This window comes from Salvelinus fontinalis, chromosome 30, assembly GCF_029448725.1.
Source record: "Salvelinus fontinalis isolate EN_2023a chromosome 30, ASM2944872v1, whole genome shotgun sequence".
Taxonomy (NCBI): domain Eukaryota; kingdom Metazoa; phylum Chordata; class Actinopteri; order Salmoniformes; family Salmonidae; genus Salvelinus; species Salvelinus fontinalis.
In genome coordinates this window covers 17,996,212-18,018,790 of record NC_074694.1, presented here as the reverse complement: position 1 = coordinate 18,018,790, position 22,579 = coordinate 17,996,212, and the positions used below count along the sequence as shown (strand labels likewise).

General features: G+C 41.5%; 1 protein-coding gene across 1 annotated transcript in view; it reads left to right on the top strand.

Moving 5' to 3' along the window:
* wdr27 (WD repeat domain 27) overlaps positions 1 to 22,579 on the top strand; it is a 192,912-nt gene that overhangs the window by 131,719 nt on the left and 38,614 nt on the right. Inside the window, exon 24 of the mRNA XM_055889929.1 lies at positions 5,766 to 5,864. Coding sequence (XP_055745904.1) covers positions 5,766 to 5,864 — 99 coding nt within the window. The remainder of the gene's footprint in view (positions 1 to 5,765; positions 5,865 to 22,579) is intronic.

Genomic DNA, 22,579 nt, shown 5'->3' with positions numbered 1-22,579 from the left:
TCAATCTGCTTTCCACCAGACATTGGGAGATGAAGTCACCTTTCAGCAGAACAATAACTCTAAACATAACCCTAAACCAAATCTACACGGGAGTTGCTTACCAAGAAGACAGTGAATGTTCCTGAGTGGCTGAGTTACAGTTTTTACTTAAATCTACTTAAAAATGCATTCCCTCCTTCAACCCATTTGTTTTTGAGGGAGGATATGACATATTATGTCCCTATAGCGCCTCTCATGGTATTTTTTCCAATGCAACATTTTTGTTGAGGCAGAGTGGTTTTAATTACTTTTCCAGACTAGTGAGTATCAAACTGTGTCTGTAAGACATCCAAGATTTTTCTGAAGAATCCCTTCTTCTCCCTAGCCGACTTTACCTTCCTTTTTTTCTTCTGTGTGTTTGGTGAAAGCAGTGGAATAATATATGAATGCTGATGGTTGTCGGATTATTAATCGCAGGGACTTGTCTTCTCTCGATGAAGCAACAAAAGTTTGAGAGCATCTCCTTTGAGAGTGGACGCTTCCAGGCATTTCTTGGCAGCCGGTGGGGCTTGGTGAAGTGTGTACGGTAGTGAGCTACACCATACCTTATTTGTGACCGCCCTGAGAGTGGCGTGAGCCAGAGGCATTTATATTTGTCTTCATATTCAACAAGACAATCATGGAAAAAGAACTCTCAAAAAAGAACTGAACACCCCCCAAAAAGACTCCCTAAAAATTGAAATTGTGTAAGGGCCTATATCATATGACACAGTTTCCACACACTCAAATAAGAACAGAATGTAGGCAAGTACACTAGAACAAAGCTGTTATCAGAAGGCTTCGGGATTCAGTGTGTATGCCTGGACTTTAACTGTAAAGTTAGATGTTCAGCTTACACAACTCCCAGTGTTGAGGGAAAACTATCTCTAAACCTGCAAACAAAAAAATAACATTGATTGTTTTATTTGCTTTTAGAGCTTAGTTTGTCCTCCCATTTTTAGTAAACTCATCACCACCAATGTGTCACTGTCCCAACACCCTCAGTACCCCATAATGTCAAAGAGGAATTAAAAATGAAAAGCTGAAATGTCTTGAGTCAATAAGTATTTAACACCTTTCGTATGGCAAGCTTGAATAAGTTCAGGAGTAAAAATGTGCTTAAAGGAACACTCCACCCAAAACCCTATGCATCATACAGGGATGATTTCTGTATTTTGTAAGTTAAATATCTTGAAAACTTGATTGCTGACAAGCAAAACATACTGGGACTTTGTCAACAACTTACTAATGAAACAAACACCCAGAGATTGTTTTTTGATGGAGTTTTCCTTTAACAAGTCACATAATAAGTTGCATGGACTCGCTCTGTGTGCAATAATAGTGTCTAACATGATTTTTGAATAACTCTTATCTCTGTGCCCCACATACAGTTAAAGTTGGAAGTTTATACACATTTAGGTTGGAGTAATTAAAACTTGTTTTTCAACCACTCCACAAATTTCTTGTTTACAAACTATAGTTTTGTCAAGTCGGTTAGGACATCTACTTTGTGCATGACACAAGTTATTTTTCCAACAATTGTTTATTTCACTTATAATTCACTGTATCACAATTCCAGTGGGTCGGAAGTTTACATACACTAAGATGACTGTGCCTTTAAACAGCTTGGAAAATTCCAGAAAATGATGTCATGGCTTTAGAAGCTTCTGATAGGCTAATTGACATAATTTGAGTTAATTGGAGGTGCACCTGTGGATGTATTTCAAGGCCTACCTTCAAACTACTTGACATCATGGGAAAATCAAAAGAAATCAGTCGAAACCTCAGAAAAACAATTGTAGACCTCCACAAGTCTGGTTCATCCTTGGGAGCAATTTCCTAACGCCTGAAGGTACCACGTTCATCTGTACAAGCAATAGTATGCAAGTATAAACACCATGGGACCACGCAGTCGTCATACCGCTCAGGAAGGAGACACGTTCTGTCTCCTAGAGATGAACGTACTTTGGTGCAAAAAGTGCAAATCAATCCCAGAACAACAGCAAAGGTGCTGGAGGAAACAGGTACAAAAGTATCTATATCCACAGTAAAACAAGTCCTATATCGACATAACCTGAAAGGCCGCTCAGCAAGGAAGAACTCACTGCTTGCAAAACCGCCATAAAAAAGCCAGACTACGGTTTGCAAATGCACATGGGTACAAAGATTGTACTTTTTGGAGAAATGTCCTCTGGTTTGATGAAACAAAAATAGAACTGTTTGGCCATAATGACCGTTATGTTTGGAGGAAAAAGGGGGAGGCTTGCAAGCCAAAGAACACAATCCCAACAGTGAAGCACGGGGGTGGCAGCATCATGTTGTGGGTGTGCTTTGCTGCAGGAGGGACTAGTGCAATTCACAAAATAGATGGCGTCATGAGGAATGAAAATGATGTGGATATATTGAAGCAACATCTCAAGACATCAGTCAGGAAGTTATAGCTTTGTGACAAATAGTTATTCCAAATGGACAATGACCCCAAGCATACTTCCAAAGTTGTGGCAAAATGGCTTAAGGACAACAAAGTCAAGGTATTGGAGTGGCCATCACAAAGCCCTGACCTCAATCCCATAGAACATATGTGAACAGAACTGAAAATGTGTGTGCGAACAAGGAGGCCTACAAAACTGACTCGGTTACACCAGCTCTGTCAGGAGGAATGGGCCAAAATTCACCCAACGTATTGTGGGAAGCTTGTGGAAGGCTACCTGAAATGTTTGACACAAGTTAATTCTACCAAACACTAATTGAGTGTATATGTACATTTCTGAACCACTGAAGATGTGATGAAATAAATAAAAGCTGAATTAAATCATTCTCTCTACTATTATTCTGACATTTCACATTCTTCAAATTAAGTGGTGATCCTAACCTCCCTTGGACAGGGAATCTTTACGATGATTAAATGTCAGGAATTGTGAAAAACTGAGTTTAAATGTATTTGGCTGAGGTGTAAGGAGTGCGTGTGTAAAGAGTGCGCACTGGCGGCAGAGAAGTTAGGCGCAGGAGAGCAAAGACTGTGTTCCAACGGCGCAGTTTAATAATAAAAATCACCGTGAACAAAAACAATATATACAATGGGACAAAACCCATTCGCACGCCAGACATAACGTGCACATACACTTACAATAAACAATTCCAGACAAGGACATGGGGGAAACAGAGGGTTAAATACACAACATGTAATTATGGAATTGGAACCAGGTGTGTGGGAAGACAAGACAAAACAAATGGAAAATGAAAGGTGGATCGGCGATGGCTAGAAGGCCGGCAACGCCGACCGCCGAACGCCGCCCGAACAAGGAGAGGGACCGACTTCGGCGGAAGTCGTGACATTATGTAAACTTCCGACTTCAACTGCATACAATTATCTGTTAAGTCGTCAGTCGTGTAGTGAATTTCAAACACAGATGCGACCACAAAGACCAGGGAGGTTTTCCAATGCCTTGCAAAGAAGGACACCTATTGGTGATATTTTATTTTTAAACAGACATTGAATATCCCTTTGAGCATGGTAAAGGTATTAATTACACTTTAGATGGTGTATCAATACACCCAGTCAGGACAATAACCTAAAACACAAGGCCAAATCTACACGGGATTTGCTTACCAAGATGACAGTGAATGTTATTGAGTGGCCGAGTTACAGTTTTGACTTAAATCTACTTAAAATCTATGGCAAGACCTGAAAATTGTTGTCTAGCAATGATCAACAACGAATATGTCAGAGTTTGAAGAATTTTGAAAAAGATAATGGTCAAATGTTGAACAATCCATGTATGGAAAGCTCCTAGAGACTTACACATACAGACTCACAGCTGTAATCACAGCTGTAGGTGCTTTTACAAAGTATTGACCTGGGGGTGTTTGCAACATTTAAAAACGCATGTTTTCATTTGTCCTTATGGGGTATTGTATGTTGATGGGTGATATTTTTTTTTTTGTTTAATACATTTTGAATTCAGACTGTAACACAACAAAATTAGGAATAATACTTGTTGAAGGCACTGTACATACACTGAGTGTACAAAACACTACATGACACAGACTGACCAGGTAAATCCAGGTGAAAGCTATGATCCCTTATTGATGTCACCTGTTAAATCCACTTCAATCATTGTAAATTAAAGGGAGAAGGCAGATTAAAGAAGGATTTTTAAGCCTTGACACAATTGAGACATGGATTGTGTATGTGTGCCATTCAAAGGGTGAATGGGCAAGACAAAGTATTGAGGTGCCATTGAACGGGGTATGGTAGTAGGTGCCAGGTGCACCAGTTTGAGTGTGTCAAGAACTGCAATGCTGCTGTGTTTTTCACGCTCAACAATTTCCCATGTGTATCAAGAATGGTCCCCCACCCAATGGACATCCAGCCAACTTGGCACAGCTGTGGAAAGCATTGGAGTCAACATGGGCCAGCATCCCTGTGGAACGCTTTCGACACCTTGTAGATTCCATGCCCCAATGAATTGAGGCTGTTCTGAGGATTAAAGGAGCTGTAACTCAATATTAGGAAGGTGTTCCTAATGTTTTGTGCACTGACTGTAAGTAGACAGTTATCACTATAGGCTAGTAGACCCTACTGAGTCATAGTGTTGTCACACATTAGGATCATCATCATAACCATGCATGACCTCATTACTCTACGCGGACCTTATTCACTAAATTCTCCGCACTAAAATAAATTTAGGAGTACAATGAAAACTATTTGACATTTTAAAGCTAGAATCCTTTATTTTTCTAGGCACTCTGGTGGTCCTACAAACATTCCAGGTCGCACAAGAAAATATTTATGTGGAAATGCTAGTAAAATGGTCACACTGTAGAGCCCTGGACCATCCGCCGATTTTAAAATGAATCACCCTACGGCATGTTGTCCGTCTTTTTTGATTGAATTCTTCATTTAACCAATCCCATTGATGTCAGAAGACCTCTGTCCCAAGGGAGACCTGGTCATTATTGCCATAGATTATGAGACTGTAGGCCCTGATGTTAGGCTTCAGAGGTGTGTTCCGTTACCCCCTACCTTTCTTACTCTACAGCTGTTGTGGAGATCTATAGGAGGCCTCAGGCTGGAAGGAGGCAAGGCTTGCAGGGCCAGATGACCTCTGTGGTGAGGTAGCAGGACTGGACCCCTCATTGAGGATTCCTTCCTGTTCCAACTGCCTGATGTGATGCCCTGGCCTTACAAACCCCATCAGATAAATAAGAATGTACATTCTAGTAATTATATTTCTATGGTTGTATCTGTAGCTCTGTATCTCTACCATGCTATGGGCCCTTCTAGGGAGCACTATCCCCGTGCCTTTTTCGGGGAAGCCTAATAAAAAGCAGCTGCAGGAATCTGATGAGTCGTCGTCTGGTAACAAACATCCCCACATCTGGTTTTATCTGTGTTCATGGCTTATGGTCCCCCGTCCTCATCCCTCCTTTCCCTCCTCCTCTTCCTCCTCCTCTTCTTCCTCCTCTCCAACTATCTTTCACTCACTGTTCTTTCTTATTTTTTACACACTGTGAAAATCTCTTTACTTTGCTTTGTCAGTTTGTTCGTGGAGAAGAGATTGGAGTAGAAACTTCCAAATTGTACAAAATAATCAAATACCTACAGACTTTATTATGTTGGTCCTCTTCTGCAGTATCCAAACTTTCTTTGAAGGTTTATAAGTTACAGATTGACTACCTTATACTTTACGTTTTGACATCAGGAGCCAAAATATTTTGATGTACCCCCTTTCTGCTCTCTACAGGCCTATGTGTATGACATCCGCAGCAGCAGCTACCTCCACAAGCTCGAGAGACACTCCGACACCATCCTCAACGTGACCTTTAACCCTGCTACACCCGAGGTGAGGACTGGCCGATTACACCCTCTCTCCTCCGCATTCTATTGTCTTCTTCTCTGGTCTGTCTTTCACATATACAGTGCCTTTGGAAAGTGTTCAGACCCCTTTACTTTTCCCACATTTTGTCACATCTTATTCTAAAATGGATTAAATAAAATGCATTCCTCAGCAATCAACACACAATAACCCATAATGACAAAGCAGAAACAGGTTTTTAGACATTTTTGCGAATGTATTAAAAATAAAAAACAGATACCTTATTTACATAAGTATTCACACCCTTTGCTATGAGTCTCGAAATTGAGCTCAGGTGCATCCTGTTTCCAATGATCATCCTTGAGATGTTTCTACAACTTGATTGGAGTCCACCTGTGGTAAATTAAATTGATTGGACATGATTTAGAAATACACACAGCTGTCTATATAAGGTCCCACAGTTGACAGTGAATGTCAGAACAAAAACCAAGCCATGAGGTCAAAATAAATTGTCCGTAGAGCTTCAAGACAGGATTGTGTCATGGCACAGATCTGGGGAGGGGTACAAAAAAATGTCTGCAGCATTGAAGGTCCCCAAGAACATAGTTGCATCCATCATTCTTAAATAAAATATGTTTGGAACCACCAAGACTCTTCCTAGGGCTAGTCATCCGGCCAAACTGAGCAATCGGGGGAGAAGGGCCTTGGTCAGGGAGGTGACCAATAACCCGATGGTCACTGACAGAGCTCTGTGGAGCCTGCCAGAAGGACAACCATCACTGCAGCTCTCCACCACTCAGGCCTTTATAGTAGGGTGGCCAGACGGAAGCCACTCCTCAGTAAAAGGCACATGGCAGCCCGCTTGGAGTTTGCCAAAAGGCACCTAAAGAATCTCAGATCATAAGAAACAAGATTCTCTGGTCTGATGAAACCAAGATTGAACTATTTTGCCTGAATACCAAGTGTCACGTCTGGAGGAAACCTGGCACCATCCCTACGGTGAAGCATGGTGGTGGCAGCATCGTGCTGTGGGTTTTTTCAGCTTGAGAGCATCTGCAGAGAAGAAAGGGAGAAGCACGCCAAATACAGGTGTGCCAAGCTTATAGCGTCATACCCCAGAAGACTCGATGCTGTAATTGCTGCCAAAGATGCTTCAACAAAGTACTGAGTAAAGGGTCTGAATACTTATGTAAATGTGATATTTCATTTTTTAAATTTTTTATAAATTAGCAGACATTTCTCAACCTGATTTTGCTTTGTCATTATGAGGTATTGTGTGTAGATTGATGAGGGGAAAAACCATTTGATACATTTTAGAATGAGGCTGTAACGTAACAAATTGTGGAACAATCAAATGGATCTGAATACTTTCTGAAGGCACTGTATACTCTGTATATAACAAATTATGTGGACAGCCCTTCAAATTAGTGGATTCGAGTATTTCAGCCACCCCCGTTGCTGACAGGTGTATAAAATCACAATGCCAAGCGTCGGCTGGAGTGGTGTAAAGCTCGCCACTATTGGACTTTGGAGCAGTGGAAACGTTTTCTCTGGAGTGATGAATCACGCTTCACCATCTGGCAGTCCGATGGACAAATCTGGGTTTGGCAGATGCCAGGAGAACGTTACCTGCCCCAAAGCATAGTGCCAACTGTAAAGTTTGGTGGAGGAGGAATAATGGTCTGGTGCTGTTTTTCATAGTTCAGGCTAGGCCCCTTAGTTCCAATAAAGGGAAATCTTACTGCTACAGCATACATTGACATTCTAGACAATTCTGTGCTTCCAACTTTGTGGCAACAGTTTGGAGAAGGCCCTTTCCTGTTTCAGCATGACAATGCCTCCTTGCACAAAGCGAGGTCCATAGCGAAATGGTTTGTCGAGATTGGTGTGGAAGAACTTGACTCGCCTGAATTGGCATGAATTGGAACACCGACTGCGAGCCTGGCCTAATCGCCCAACATCAGTGCCCGACCTAACTAATACTTTTGTGGCTGAATGGAAGCAAGTCCCCGCAGCAATGTTCCAACATCTAGTAGAAAGCCTTGCCAGAAGAGTGGACGCTGTTATAGTTCAAAGGGGGGACTAACTCCATATTAAATTCCTCAAGCAGGTGTCCACATACTGTTGTCGTATACTAGTCATGTACTATACTTCCTCCAACTCACCTCGCTCCCTCTCTTGTTAACTTATTGTGAAAGAAATATCCGTACAGACTCAAGTCAGTCTGAGCATGGTGGTAATTCATTAACCAGACATAGAATAAGGCTTCTGGTTTATTTAAATACTTTGAGTGTTTGTTTGAGTCTGCCCTGGGTGCCATATGGGTGGGGTTAGCAATTTTGGGACTATACCATTGGTAATATTGTGCCAGGCATGCTCAATCAAATTAATTGAAAGGATTTCGAAAAATATTTGAACCCATGTCTGGTAATGTCTGCTGTGTGGATTCCATGGAAAGGAAAACCCCCAGGATTATTAGATTAGTTGAATCCCACTTTGTACTAAAGGTCTGCCAGGTTCATTAAATAGTACCCGCAAAACACGAGTCTCAACGTCAACAGTGAAGAGGCGACTCCGGGATACTGGCTTTCTAGGCAGAGTTCCTCTGTCCAGTGTCTGTGTTCTTTTACCAATCTTAAACTTTTCTTTTTATTGGCCAGTCTGAGATATGGATTTTTCTTTGCAACTCTGCCTAGAAGTCCAGCATCCCAGAGTCGCCACTTCACTGTTGACGTTGAGACTGGCGTTTTGTGGGTACTATTTAAGGAAGCTGCCAATTGAGGACTTGTGAGGCATTTGTTTCTCAAACTAGACACTCTAATGTACTTGTCCACTTGCTCAGTTGTGCACCGAGGCCTCTCACTCCTCTTTCTATTTTGGTTAGAGACAGTTTGCGCTGTTCTCTGAAGGGAGTAGTACACAGCGTTGTACGAGATCTTCAGTTTCTTGGAAATTTCTCTCATGGAATAGCCTTCATTTCTCAGAACAAGAATAAACTGAGAAGTTTGAGAAGAAAGTTATTTGTTTCTGGCAATTTTGAGCCTGTAATCGAACCCACTAATGATGCTCCAGATACTCAACTAGCCTAAAGAAGGCCAGTTTTATTGCTTATTTAATCAGAACAACAATTTTCAGCTGTGCTAACATAATTGCAAAAGTGTTTTCTAATGATCATTTAGCCTTTTAAAATTATAAACTTGGATTAGCAAACACAACGTGCCACAGGAGTGATGGTTGCTGATAGTGGCCCTCTGTACGCCTATGTAGATATTCCATTCATAATCAGCAATTTCTAGCTACAGTAGTCGTTTACAATATTAACAATGTCTACACTGTATTTCTGATAAATTTGATCAAGTCTACTATATTTAAATGCCACTTTAAACGTGTTCATGATTCTGCAACAAAAAAGTCCGTAACATAAAGTAAACGCGCTGAACGAACAGCAGTCGAATTGCAGACGAAAGTGCATATCGATATTCAGTGCCCTTAGTCACCCTCCATGAACTCCCAGTCTCATCTCATTGTGGATGAATATATATTTTTCAACATACTGAACTCAATGTGTCAGATTTAAAGTTGCAGTATGGTTTATAGTTCTTTAGCTCTCCTCCTGAATCTGGAGTCATCAAGACAGGATGACAGAGGCATTCAATCCGTTTTACAACTCTCACCTCGCATGGTGATGGAAAGGAACACTTTGGCCTAACATCCAGTCAAGTCAAGTGGGGTTAACAGGGGCCTCTAGGGCACTGCTTCTTTCCTCAAAATAGCAGTGACGTTAATCAACACACAACTAAATAATTAAGCTGGCTACCAGTATTTCTAAAAGTAGCCTAGTTCTGTCGTTCTGTCTTTGTTTAGGGTCTAACACAACTCAGTGTACTGTAACTCAAACTTTCATCACTTCAAACACCATGAAGATGAAGGATGTTTTTTGATACCAGCACTAGGATTGAACTGAACCATGAAACCCTGAAATCCGAGGTAGAAATTATAAATATCTCTGATGGACTAAACAGAGACAGGAGTGAAAGTGGAGCTGGAAGGAAGCAGAGTAGTTGGAGAGCATGTTGATTTACAGGTAAGAATGGCTTGTGCTATGGCGCTGAGTGTTCTCTGGACACACTGCTTAGTGGGGTATTAAACATCCCCAGTGGGGTATTTAGCATGCAGGCACACACGTATGAAAACACACACTTGGAAGATGGAACTGCATTGGATAGCAGCAGCCTTACGGGCTCCTGACCAATTCTGCTATTTTGTCAATTTTTTTACTCTGATCTTGTTTTTTGGGCAAATAATGTTTCTGCCATCATTTCCTATAACCAAAAACAGCTTCTGGACATCAGAACAGCGATCCCTAACCTTGGTTTGGATGAAAAAAATGTATTCAACGAGTAAGCAGGCCTTTCATTTATTTATTTGTACCTTTATTTTAACAAATGTGCCCTGTATGTACAACATAAATATACACTTTATACCCAAACATACAGAGTTTAGAGTTGTGTTATTTGTCACATACTCCGAATACAGACCTTACCGTGAAATACTTACTTACAAGCCCTTAACCAACAATGCAGTTCAAGATGAGTTATAAAAAATTTACCAAATAATCAAAATGTAAAATGATAAAAAATAACACAATAAAATAACAATTATGAGGCTATATACAGGGGGTACCGAGTCAGTGTGCGGGGATATAGGTTAGTTGAGGTAATTTGTACATGTGGGTAGGGGTGAAGTACCTATGCATAGATAAAAAACAGTGAGTAGCAGCAGTGTACAAAACCAATGCAGGGGTGGGGGGCAGTCCAATGTAAATAGTCCGGTTAATTGTTCAGCAGTCTTATGGATTGAGGGTAGAAGCTGTCTAACGAGTTACAAACCCGGATCCGGGATCCCCCCCATCAAAAAAGCTGACTAGCATAGCCTAGCCTAAAGCCACAGGGATATCATATAATAAAATGTTCATGAAATCACAAGTCCAAGACACCAAATGAAAGATACACATCTTGTGAATCCAGCCATCATTTCTGATTTTTAAAATGTTTTACAGGGAAGACACAATATGTATTTCTATTAGCTAACCACCATAGCAAAAGACACAACTTTTTTTCCACCATTTTTTTCCTGCATAGGTAGCTATCACAAATTCGACCAAATAAAGATATAAATAGTCACTAACCAAGAAACAACTTCATCAGATGACAGTCTGATAACATATTCATTGTATAGCATATGTTTTGTTCGAAAAATGTGCATATTTCAGGTATAAATCATAGTTTTACATTGCAGCCACCATCACAACTCTCACCAAAGCAACTAGAATAACTACAGAGAGCAACGTGGATTACCTAAATACTCATCATAAAACATTTATGAAAAATACACAGCGTACAGCAAATGAAAGACAAAGATCTTGTGAATCCAGCCAATATTTCAGATTCTTTAAGTGTTTTACAGCGAAAACACAATTTAGCATTATATTAGCTTACTACAATAGCCAACCACACAGCAGCATTGATTCATGCACGTTAGCGATAGCGAATAAACCAGCAAAAGATATTACATTTTTCACTAACCTTCTCAAAACTTCATCAGATGACAGTCCTATAACATCATATTACACAATACATATATTGTTTGTTCGAAAATGTGCATATTTAGCGGCACAAATCGTGGTTATACAATGAGAATAGTAGCCAAGCTGCCAACAAAATGTCGGGAGAAATCTTGGGAGAGGCACCTATTCTAATCAATAACTAATCATAAACTTGACTAAAAAATACAGGTTGGACAGCAAATGAAAGATACATCAGTTCTTAATGCAACCGCTGTGTTAGATTTTAAAAATTAACATTACTACGACATACAGCGTGCGTTAAAGCGAGACCGCACCGAAATTAATGGCGGAATAGTAGTTTTACATTTTTCAACAGAACAACGAATTAACATCATAAATAGTTCTTACTTTTTGATGAGCTTCCATCAGAATATTGTGCAAGTGGTCCTTTGTCCAGAATCATCGTTGCTCGGTTGTAGATTGACGTCTTCAACTTAGGAATTAGCAGCAAACATTAGCTATGTGGCCCAGACGTGTCCAACTCTTCATAACGCAGCACAAAGAAATATCCGAAAATCGCAATATACTGATATAAACTGATATAACTCGGTTTAAAATAACTACATTATGATGTCTTTAACACCTATATCGAATAAAATCAGAGCCGGATATATCTAAGGCCTATAACGAGAGCTTTTCAGAATGCCATCCTGAGGTCTGTCTTGCGCCATGACAAACGTTGAAAAGAGTGCACCCCACGTTCCAAGACCCTTTATATGGCATCAGATCTGCCTAGCAACACCATTCCAATTCTCACTGCTTACTGACATCTAGGGGAAATCGTATGCAGTGCATGTCGACTCATAGATTACATGCAAATTAATAAACTGACCCAGGAACAGAGTGCCCGATTTCAGATTTCTCACTTCCTGACTGGAAGTTAGCTGCAACTTGAGTTCTGTTTTACTCACAGATATAATTCAAACGGTTTTAGAAACTAGAGAGTGTTTTCTATCCAATAGTAATAATAATATGCATATTGTACAAGCAAGAATTGAGTACGAGGCAGTTTAATTTGGGAACAAATTTTTACAAGTGAAAACAGCGCCCCCATATTGACAAGAAGTTATTAAGGTGCTTTTTGGTCTTAGACTTAGCGCTCCGGTACCGCTTGCCATGCGGTAGCAGAGAAAACAGTCTATGACTTGGTTGACAGGAGTCTCTGACAATTTTATGGGCTTTCCTATGACACCACCTATTATATAGGTCCTGGATGACAGGAAGCTTGGCCCCAGTGATGTACTGTGCCGTACGCACTACCTTCTGTAGCGCTTTACGGTCAGATGCCGAGAAGTTGCCATACCAGGCGGTGATGCAACCGGTCAGCAACCGGTCAGGATGCTCTCATTAGTGCAGCTGTAGAACCTTTTGAGGATCTGGGGACCCATGCCAAATCTTTTCAGTCTCCTGAGGGGGAAAAGGTTTTGTCTTGCCCTCTTCATGACTGTCTTGGTGTGTTTGGACTATGATAGTTTGTTGGTGATGTGGACACCAACGAACTTGAAACTCTCGACCCGCTCCACTGCAGCCCCGTCGATGTTAATGGAGGCCTGTTCGGCCCGCCTTTTCCTGTAGTCCACAATCAGCTCTTTTGTCTTGCTCACATTGAGGGAGAGGTTGTTGTCCTGGCACAACACTGCCAGGTCTCTGACCTCCTCCCTATAGGCTGTCTCGTTGTTGTTGGTGATCAGGCAATACTGTCTAACACTGTTGTGTCGTCAGCAAACATAATGATGGTGTTGGAGTCGTGTTTCGCCACGCAGTCGTGGGTGAACAGCGAGTAAAGGACGGGACTAAGGATCAGAGTGGCAGACGTTTTGTTTCATAACCTTACCACCTGGGGGCGGCCCGTCAGGAAGTTCAGGATCCAGTTGCAGAGGGAGGTGTTTAGTCCCAGGGTCCTTAGCTTAGTGATGAGCTGCGTGGGCAGTATGATGTTGAACACTGAGCTGTAGTCAATGAACAGCATTCTCACATACAGTGGTTCCTCTTTTTAAAAGTTGCGTCATACTGCGGCACACCTTGTGGCACACCTTGAATAGTCTATTGTTCAGCTAATAGCCCATCCTGCTACGCTTGTGAAAAACGAATAATACTTTTTCCCCTTTACTCGTGTTCAAGATTCCAATTTATAAAATGTTTTTAGCCACAATCAGCCCCAACCCCAATTAATACATTTGGGCACAGTCGATAGCGTGCTGGATTTCGGGCTAGAATGTTGAGGGTTCGATACCTGCTCCCTGCTTGTTTCATTACATTATTATGCCGGTCTCAGAGCAAATAGCCTGGATTGTTACTCCCATCTCGTTCCTGCTCTCTTCCATGCGTCATTCTCCGCCTGAGTTGATTGCTTGTGGGTGTGCTGGCAGGATGTACAGTTTTTTTATTCTGTATATATGAATTACAAATCAGCCTTTACTTAAATCATGTTTATAGTCTATTGCATAGTTAGAAAATGTAAACATCGATGTCCCAGAAGCAGGAGTGGTAAACACTGTTGAAGTGTATAATTGTAATGCATACATGCAGACACAGCATCATTCAAAGAATGGAGTTTGATACACCTGGTATTGGATATGACTGAATAAAAACTTGCTAAATATCTTTGTAAATTAACTTAAAATATGCACAATCTGTAACGGCAGCCTTCCTCCTCTTCGTCTGAATATGATTCCCAGTCAGAGACAACACAAAACACCTGCCTCTGATTGAGAACCCTATTAGGCCAAACATAGAAACAGACAAACTAGACACACAACATAGAATGCCCACCCAGATCACGTCCTGACCAACACTAAAACAAGTAAAACACACAAGAACTATGGTCAGAACGTGACACAATCGTTTCTCTACATTAACTAACGTATTCCTCTCAATTGTACATTCTTCTCTTGACTCGTTATTACGTTATAATTAATTAAATTAGCTTCCGCCGTAATGTTTTGTCAGCCATCTTTGCTGAAGAAAGTCACCAGGGACGGGTGGCTCGCATCAAATTCATTGGAACCACTCGATATGATTGGTCATATAAAAATCTTGGGACCTAAATGCATAATGAGTGCTCTAACACCACCTTGCAGTGGTCTGGAGCATTGAAGCCGCGACCCTGGGTACCTCTAAGTCCCGCAGCGTAAGCTCTCAACTTTTAAAGGAGGAACCACTGTAGGTGTTCCTTTTGTCCAGGTGGGAATGGGCAGTGTGGAGTGCGATTTGAGATTGTGTCATCTGTGGATCTGTTGGGGCGGTATGCGAATTGGAGTGGGTCTAGGGTATCCGGGAGGATGCTTTTGATGTGAGCCATGACCAGCCATTCAAAGCACTTCATGGCTACCGACATCAGTGCTACGGGGCGGTAATCATTTAGGCAGGTTACCTTCGCTTCCTTGGACACAGGGACTATCGTGGTCTGCTTGAAACATGTATGTATTACTGTCTAGGTCAGGGAGAGGTTGAAAATGTCAGTGAAGACACTTGCCAGTTGGTCCGCGCATGCTTTGAGTACACGTCATGGTAATCCGTCTGGCCCCGCGGCTTTGTGAATGTTGACCTGTTTAAAGGTCTTGCTCACATCGGCTACCGAGAGCTTTGCCACAAAGTCATCTAGAACAGCTGGTGCTCTCCAATGCATTTCCTTATAAACTCACTCTCCGAATCAGCTTATAAATCGCTATTATTATCTGAGGCTACCTGGAACATATTCCATCCCGCGTGATCAAACAATCTTGAAGCGTGGATTCCGATTGGTCAGACCAGCATTGACTAGTTATTGTCACAGGTACATACAGTTCGAGATTCTGCCTATAGGACGGGAGGAGCAAAATGGAGTCATGGTCAGATTGGCCAAAAGGAGGGCGGGGGAGAGCCTTGTATGCATCGTAGAGTTAGAGTAGGAGTGATCCAGAGTATTGCCCGCATGAGTGCTACAATCAGTATGCTGATAGAATTTAGGTAGCCTTGTTCTCAAATGTGCTTTATTAAAATCCCCAGCTACAATAAATGCAGCCTCAGGATATATGGTTTCCAGTTTGCATAGAGTCCAGTGAAGTTCCCTTGAGAGGGAATATACACGGCTGTGACAATAACCGGCGAGAATTCTCTTGGGAGATAATATGGTTGGCATTTGATTGTGAGGAATTCTAGGTCAGGTGAACAAATTGACTTGAGTTCCTGTATGTTGTTACGATTACACCATGAGCCGTTAATCATGAGGCATACACCCCCGCCCTTCTTCTTCCCAGAGAGATGTTTATTTCTCTCGGTGCGACGCATAAAGCATCCCGGTGGCTGTACTGACTTCGACAACATATCCCGAGAGAGCCAGGTGTCCGTGAAACAGAGTATGTTACAATCCCTGATGTCTCTCTGGAAAGCAACCCTTGCTCTAATTTTGTCAACCTTGTTATCCAGAGACTGGACATTGGCGAGTAATATACTCCGAAGCGATGGGTGGTGTGCACGCCTCCGAAGTCTGACCAGAAGGCCGCTCTGTCTACCTCTTCTGCCGGCGACGTTGCTTTGGACCGGCCTCTGGAATCAGATTAAATGCCCTGGGTGGTGGTGCGAACAAAGGATCCGCTTCGGGAAAGTCGTATTCCTAGTCGTAATGTTGGTAACTTGACGTTGCTCTCATATCCAATAGTTCTGTATGTAATAACACTTAAGATTTTCTGGGCTAATAACAATGTAAGAAATTATACATAAAAAAAAGATACTGCATAGTTTCCTAAGGACTAGAAGCGAGGCTACCCTCTCTGTCGGCGCCATCTTGCCACACTCTACAATCTCTATGTTCTGACCTTTGATAGATGTTGCAGAGGTGGGTGTTGTTCGCTTCCTGAAGTCTATGCACATCTCTTTGATCTTGTTAGTATTGAGGACCAAGTGTGATTCATCACACCACTCTACAAAGTTAAAGGACCACCGTCTGATGGACGTCTGACTGCCGACATTTTCGCCCGCTTTGCACTCGGTTTGCAAATTGCGACTCTCGGCCGGCAAGCGCTACTGGTGTTTCAGAGCCTTTACGGAGATTAGGATACTTATAGTGGATACAGATAAACTGATTGATAGACTGTAATAGACTGATGTCATAGAGGGACAAACTACTTTAGGATTATCTTAATGGATGGCAATCTAAACTTTAGAAATGTATTTATGTCAGATTTACAGTGTAGTAAAATGTATTCCATTCTTTTAGTGTTCCAAGAAAAAACAATGATTAATGCTTTGCAGATGTGTGAGAAGGCTTTTGTCATCAAAGGCTTTGATATTATTGATAGTGCTCTAAAATGTGCAAAATGCAGGAATATGATTGGTGGGTCTGTGTGGGAGGAAGGAGCCTGCACAGATCAACTCCCTGTCTGATGTAGTTTGGATGTAGATTGCTGTCCATAATATGGTATGAAATAAATATAGAGTACACTCAGCACCTGAGGTAAAGCGATGTATGTTGTATGACCACCACACATATTTAATCAAATAATAATTTGGGTGCTTGTATTTGTTCTGTTTCACACATGTACAAGTGTTTATTAATATGCCTGTGTGATTTGGAAACGTGTTTTTTGCATGGCCCAACTCTGCTTGAGACACCCTCAGAACAATTTGGGGTTAGTGCCTTGCTCAAAGGCGCATTGACACATTTCCAGGTTGTCGGCTTGGCGATTCAAACTATATTTGGGGCCACAGATATCATAAACTGTCAAAAAGTGTCAAGTGTCAATCATAAACTGTAAAGTGTCAGTGAGTGTTCCATTCGTATTTATATCAGTTTCCTTTACTGCTCTAATAATTTGCTGTTTTATAACCTTCCTAATATTGAGTTTCACCCCCCCACAAGGTGTCGGAACATTCCACAGGGATGCTGGCCCATGTTGACTCCAATGCTTCCCACAGTTGTGTCAAGTTGGCTGGATGTCCTTTGGGTGGTGGACCATTATTGATACACACGGTAAACTGTTGAGCATGGAAAAATCGCCTGGAACCTACTACCATACCCTGTTCAAAGGCACTTACATGTTTTGTCTTGCCCATTCACCCTCTGAATGGCACACATACACAATCCATGTCTCAATTGTCTCAAGGCTTAAAAATCCTTATTTAACCTGTCTCCTCCCCTTCATCTACACTGATTGAAGTGGATTCAACAAGTGACATCAATAAGGGATCATAGCTTTCACCTGGATCCACCTGGTCAGTCTGTCATGGAAAGGTGTTCTTAAAGTTTTGTCAACTTTTTGTATACTCAGTGTATATTTTGTACCTCGTCTGAAGTGGTTGATACAGAACATTTCCTTGATCAAGTTGCTTAATATGCTTTGTTCCTATGAGATCGCCTGATATTGCAAGTTTTCTTGTTGGGAGAATATGGAAGCCCTCTAGGATCAGTAAAGATCAGGACTTGGTCCAAAAGCCTGGAGTGGAGACTTAGTCAGTGTTTAAATCACATAAAGGTTGTATAACTCACTTCCACGTGTTCAACAGTACTCAGAGGGAAAGTTGAAAAGTTGAAGAGATGATGGTATCCAGGTTGACTTGGCTTGGTTTTATTATGTGTTCAGGATTGGTTGCTTTTAGAATAGAATAGGTTACTGATAGACTTTGTCAACAGCCAGTACCAATTAGGCTACTCAACAACTTTTGATGGAGAATTATAGGGAGCCTCAGTGTCTAAGGGAATATCAGTCATGTGTTCATAGTCCTTTTTGGGACAAAATGGAGAGAAAGATTTCAACTTTTTTCTGGAAACGAGTCTCCTCTTTCCATGCTGACTCTGTAAGTTTTTCACTTAATACTCACCTTTCCTTCTATCACTGCTTGGCTCTTCAACACCTTTCTGAGAGGAAAGCTATGTATGTGTTCCAAATGGCACCGTATTCCCTATATAGTGCACTATATAGGGAATAGGGTGCCATTTGGGACGCACTGCCTATGTTTCTTAATGACTTCATATGGCGTCAGCAGTCAGCAGTCAGCAGTCAGCACTACTCCTCTCTCTGGCCCACGGAGCAGCTACAGAAGCCATGCCTCACTCCTCGGAATCTGTTTTAAGGGTTATTTCCATTCTTGATATTTACCCTTTGATTCTTGTCTAATATAACTCATGCATTGTCATGAGCTTAGCACAACTGTCTTACTTCATCACAACTCCATTCCTTAGCTGTATTACAAAACAAGTGGCGGGGCTGTCGTTTAGCTGAAAAACAAATCCCAGACTGTAGCTTTAAAGATGGAACGCTCAGCCTCAGACAGACTACTGCTGTATTCCAGGAAAGGTTGGTGTGCCAAGACCTTTTCACCGTAACTCATCTATCTGCTGAAGAGATTGTCTGCATTCTTTATCAGGACAAAAAAGCCATTTGCTTCCACCTTAGCTGTATACCAAAACAAGTGACGGCACTGTCGGGGGGGGGGTTATTGTCCTGATAAAGAATGTGGAGAGCAGACAATCTCTTCAGCAGATAGATGAGTTACTGTTGATTCTTGAAGAATATAACTTATAAATCATCATGAGCTTAGCACAACTGTCTTACTTCATCACAACTCCACCCCTTAGCTGTATTACAAAACAAGTTTAGCTGAAATACCTCTGCTGAAAAGATTTTCTGCTCTCTGCATTCTTTATCATGACACCCCCCCCCCCCCTCCCTTTAAAACAACAGTCAAGCCCATAAAGCTCTGGATGATATGATGGTTACTGCTTTTCAGTAGTTAGATGAGGTTACAACGCTACCTAGTCGTTTGTTTGAGTAATATGTCTTGAATGGAAACTGTTGTTTACATTGTGAATTGTGATAGATGAAATACTGTATACTAATACTGCCCTAGCCTCTCATACCTACTCCCTCCCTCATCTGTACATTTACATTTTAGCCATTTAGCAGACGCTCTTATGCAGAGGTAATGATCTTAAGGTAGCCAGATAAGACAACCAGTCATAATAAGTAAAACTTTTTCTCACTAAATATCCCTGTCCATTTGCTTATAAGTAGTTCAGTCCTCTTCTTAGCTTCCAAACATCCTGAACAGTGCTGATAAGATAAGTGACATGTTTTACAATTGAAGCTGCTTCACTTCAGCAGTTTTGGGGAGACTAGTAAAATACAATTTGTTCTTGTCTTTAATAGAATATTTATGAAACGTTCAAAGTCTTACTTCATAGGTATTCATAGATTTATGTTTGTTTTCAGGTCAGTTGATTGGAGATATTAACGTCTGTTCTGTCTGCAAAATATATTAGTCTTGAGCGCTTTGTGATATGTTACCAACAAACATGAAAAACTGAAAAATATTTGTTTCTGGCTCAAATCTCAATGTTTCCAATGTGTTGTATCAGAGGATTTATTATTAGTGATTTAAAAGTTTGTTTTTATGGGAGTTCCATAACGTTTAGTCCCCAGCAGTGTAGTCAGTCACTGTTAAATCCATTAGATAACAGGTAACTGGAAGAGGTTGGGCTCAAAGGGGAAGATGACTGACTCACAGGAGATAGGGGAGGAAGAGATTGATCAACTATATTTCATAAAGTCTCCTCAACATAATGCCAGGAAAGCAGGCCCTAATATGCAACTCCACCATGCTATTATTTAGTGGGGTATGTTTGAGATGAATGTGAAAACATGGAATTTTTGTTGGAGAGAATATGGACTTTGTTGATTGTTGATGAAAACCACAGTTGGCCATTTGTGGATTTGATCTCTGCGGACATCGTGGAAATGGCCTGCGTTGGATTGAATTCAGCCCTTATTTAGTTTACAAAACAAATCCTTTCAAGGAGGGCCCAGGTCAAAATCTCAAAGTGGAAGCATCCCTAGTCTCAAACTATTCCCGAGGGCTCTTCTTCTTCCACATCAAATGTTTGGTACGTTGCCTCTGTGTGGCATATGCCTGTAAGGAAACTCCCTACACATGTGTAGTATTACTATAGGTCTCAGACCCAGACTAATGTTTCTCTTCATTTTTAGGGTGGCAGGTAGCTTAGAGGTTAAGAGCGTTGAGCTAGTAACTGAAACGTGGTTCGAATTCCCGTGCCAACTAGGTGAGAAAGCTATCGATGTGCCCTTGAGCAAGGCAAGGCTCCTGTAAATCGCTCTGGATAAGAGCGTCTGCTAAAAGATAATCCGGCCACGCCGGATTAAGCCTCTGAGGTAGGATGTGTCTTTTTTAACGTTGTTTTTATGACACCCTATAAAAAGACTGGTAGCCTTCACATGTGAAGCTTGTTTATGTTGGACAATCAAAGCTGCAAAGAGGCTCAATGTATAGCAAGTGGAGTGAGAGTTCACTAAATGCAATGCAAGATGGAATACAATTATGAAATTAAAAGTTAGTGAAATGAGAACCAGGCTACAACAAGCAACCAACAAGTAGGCTGGTGGGTTATCTGAATGTGGTTGGGGAGAAAGCGCATCATGTGTTCTCAAGAATTAGCATAGCTAGCTATAGCTGGCTAGCTAGCTGGCTAGCTTCTCTAGGCTACTCCTGTCAAGACAGGCACTCTTATATGGGATGATAAATAACATTGTGACTACTAGAAGTTGGCTAGTCTTGACTGTAGCCCAGTTGCCTTGGTTACTGGTCTCTCTCACTCCGTCTGCTCACTTCCATCTCACCTGCCCCTCAGCAGCTGCAGCAATAGAGTGCCAGCCTCTTGCGCAACAGTGCAGGTAACAGGTTAAAAAAAGACATCTATTTAGAATATCTGGATATCCAACTAAAGTTCATGATACTATTAGAATATTAAAATTATTTTAAACCCCCACTCCTAATACAGGTTGAGGTTAACAAGTTCATCCTGCCAGTCAGTCAAGGCTTCAGAGGAATTAATCCATAGGGCGTTCAAGGTGGTTACCACATTCCTTCACATCCAGAACTACTTTTCAGGACTTTCCAGCTAGGCTTGTTGTTCAGTGCTAGTTTTCCGAACTTTTGCAGACTACTTCTGGACTAAAAAAGCACTTTCAAAGGAGATTCTCCATTGAGCGTTGTTTTTAGTCCATTAATTGGCTATAATTACAGAAACTTCTCAATGGCATGTACAGTATGGTAAAAATGAAAAGCAACAGTGCTACTACTAGTGCTCAAAGCCATGACAATGACTAGGCCAACACATGCCTGCATGGAGGCCTCTACTACATCCTCAGAGAAACTTTTGCAGAATGAAACACAATGTTGTCTGATAAAAGACGCCTCTGACTGATGATTCTAACTGGAATCAGAAAATAGATCCTAATATGCAACTCCTCCATGCTCTTATTTAGTGGGGTATGTGTCAGATGAATGTGAAAATATGGCATTTTTGTTGGAGAGAATATGAACTTTGTTGATTATTGATGATTGTAGAGATAAACTACAGTTGGCCATTTGTGGACGTGATCTCTGCAGACATTGTGGAAATTGCCTTTAAAAGTCTATCGCTGTGTGCTGTGTTGGATTGATTCCCAGCCTTATTTTGCTTAAAAACAAGTCCTTTTAAGGAGGGCCCAGGCCAAAACCTCAAAGTGGAAGCATCCCTAGTCTTATTCCATTCCGAGGGCTCTTCTTGTTCAACATCAGATGTTTGGTACGTTGCTGCTGTGTGACATATGCCTCTAAGAAGATGCCCTAGACCTGAAGACAAGATGGTGCCAACAGACATGGTCGCCCATTTCCTAGCTCCCAGCCAACTTTGCAGTATTTTTTTTGTGTGTGTTTTATTTGCTTACATTAAATGCTCAAAACGTTTCTTGCATTATTACCTACAGCCAGAAATAACTTTGGGATATTAGATCGCCGGTCACTCACCACCATTTCGACTAGAAATATAACTTTCCTGATTTGGATCATTTGTTCGTACCCCCGAGGCATTTCCACTCATCCCAAGGGTTGCTCCATGATTCGGCGACCGAGAGGAGGAATACGGCTTTTAGTCCGACTCAGGACACGTGCATACCATCCACTGCTTCCGAGTATATTACTCGCTAATGTTCAGTCCTTGGTCAATAAAGTAGACAGAATCATGGCTCTCTCCAGATATACTGTCCCCATCCAGACAGCCAGCAAGGTTCTCTGTATATCGCGCAGACAGGAAAAATAACTCTCTGGGAAAAAAGAAAGGTGGTGGTGTATGTTTCATGAT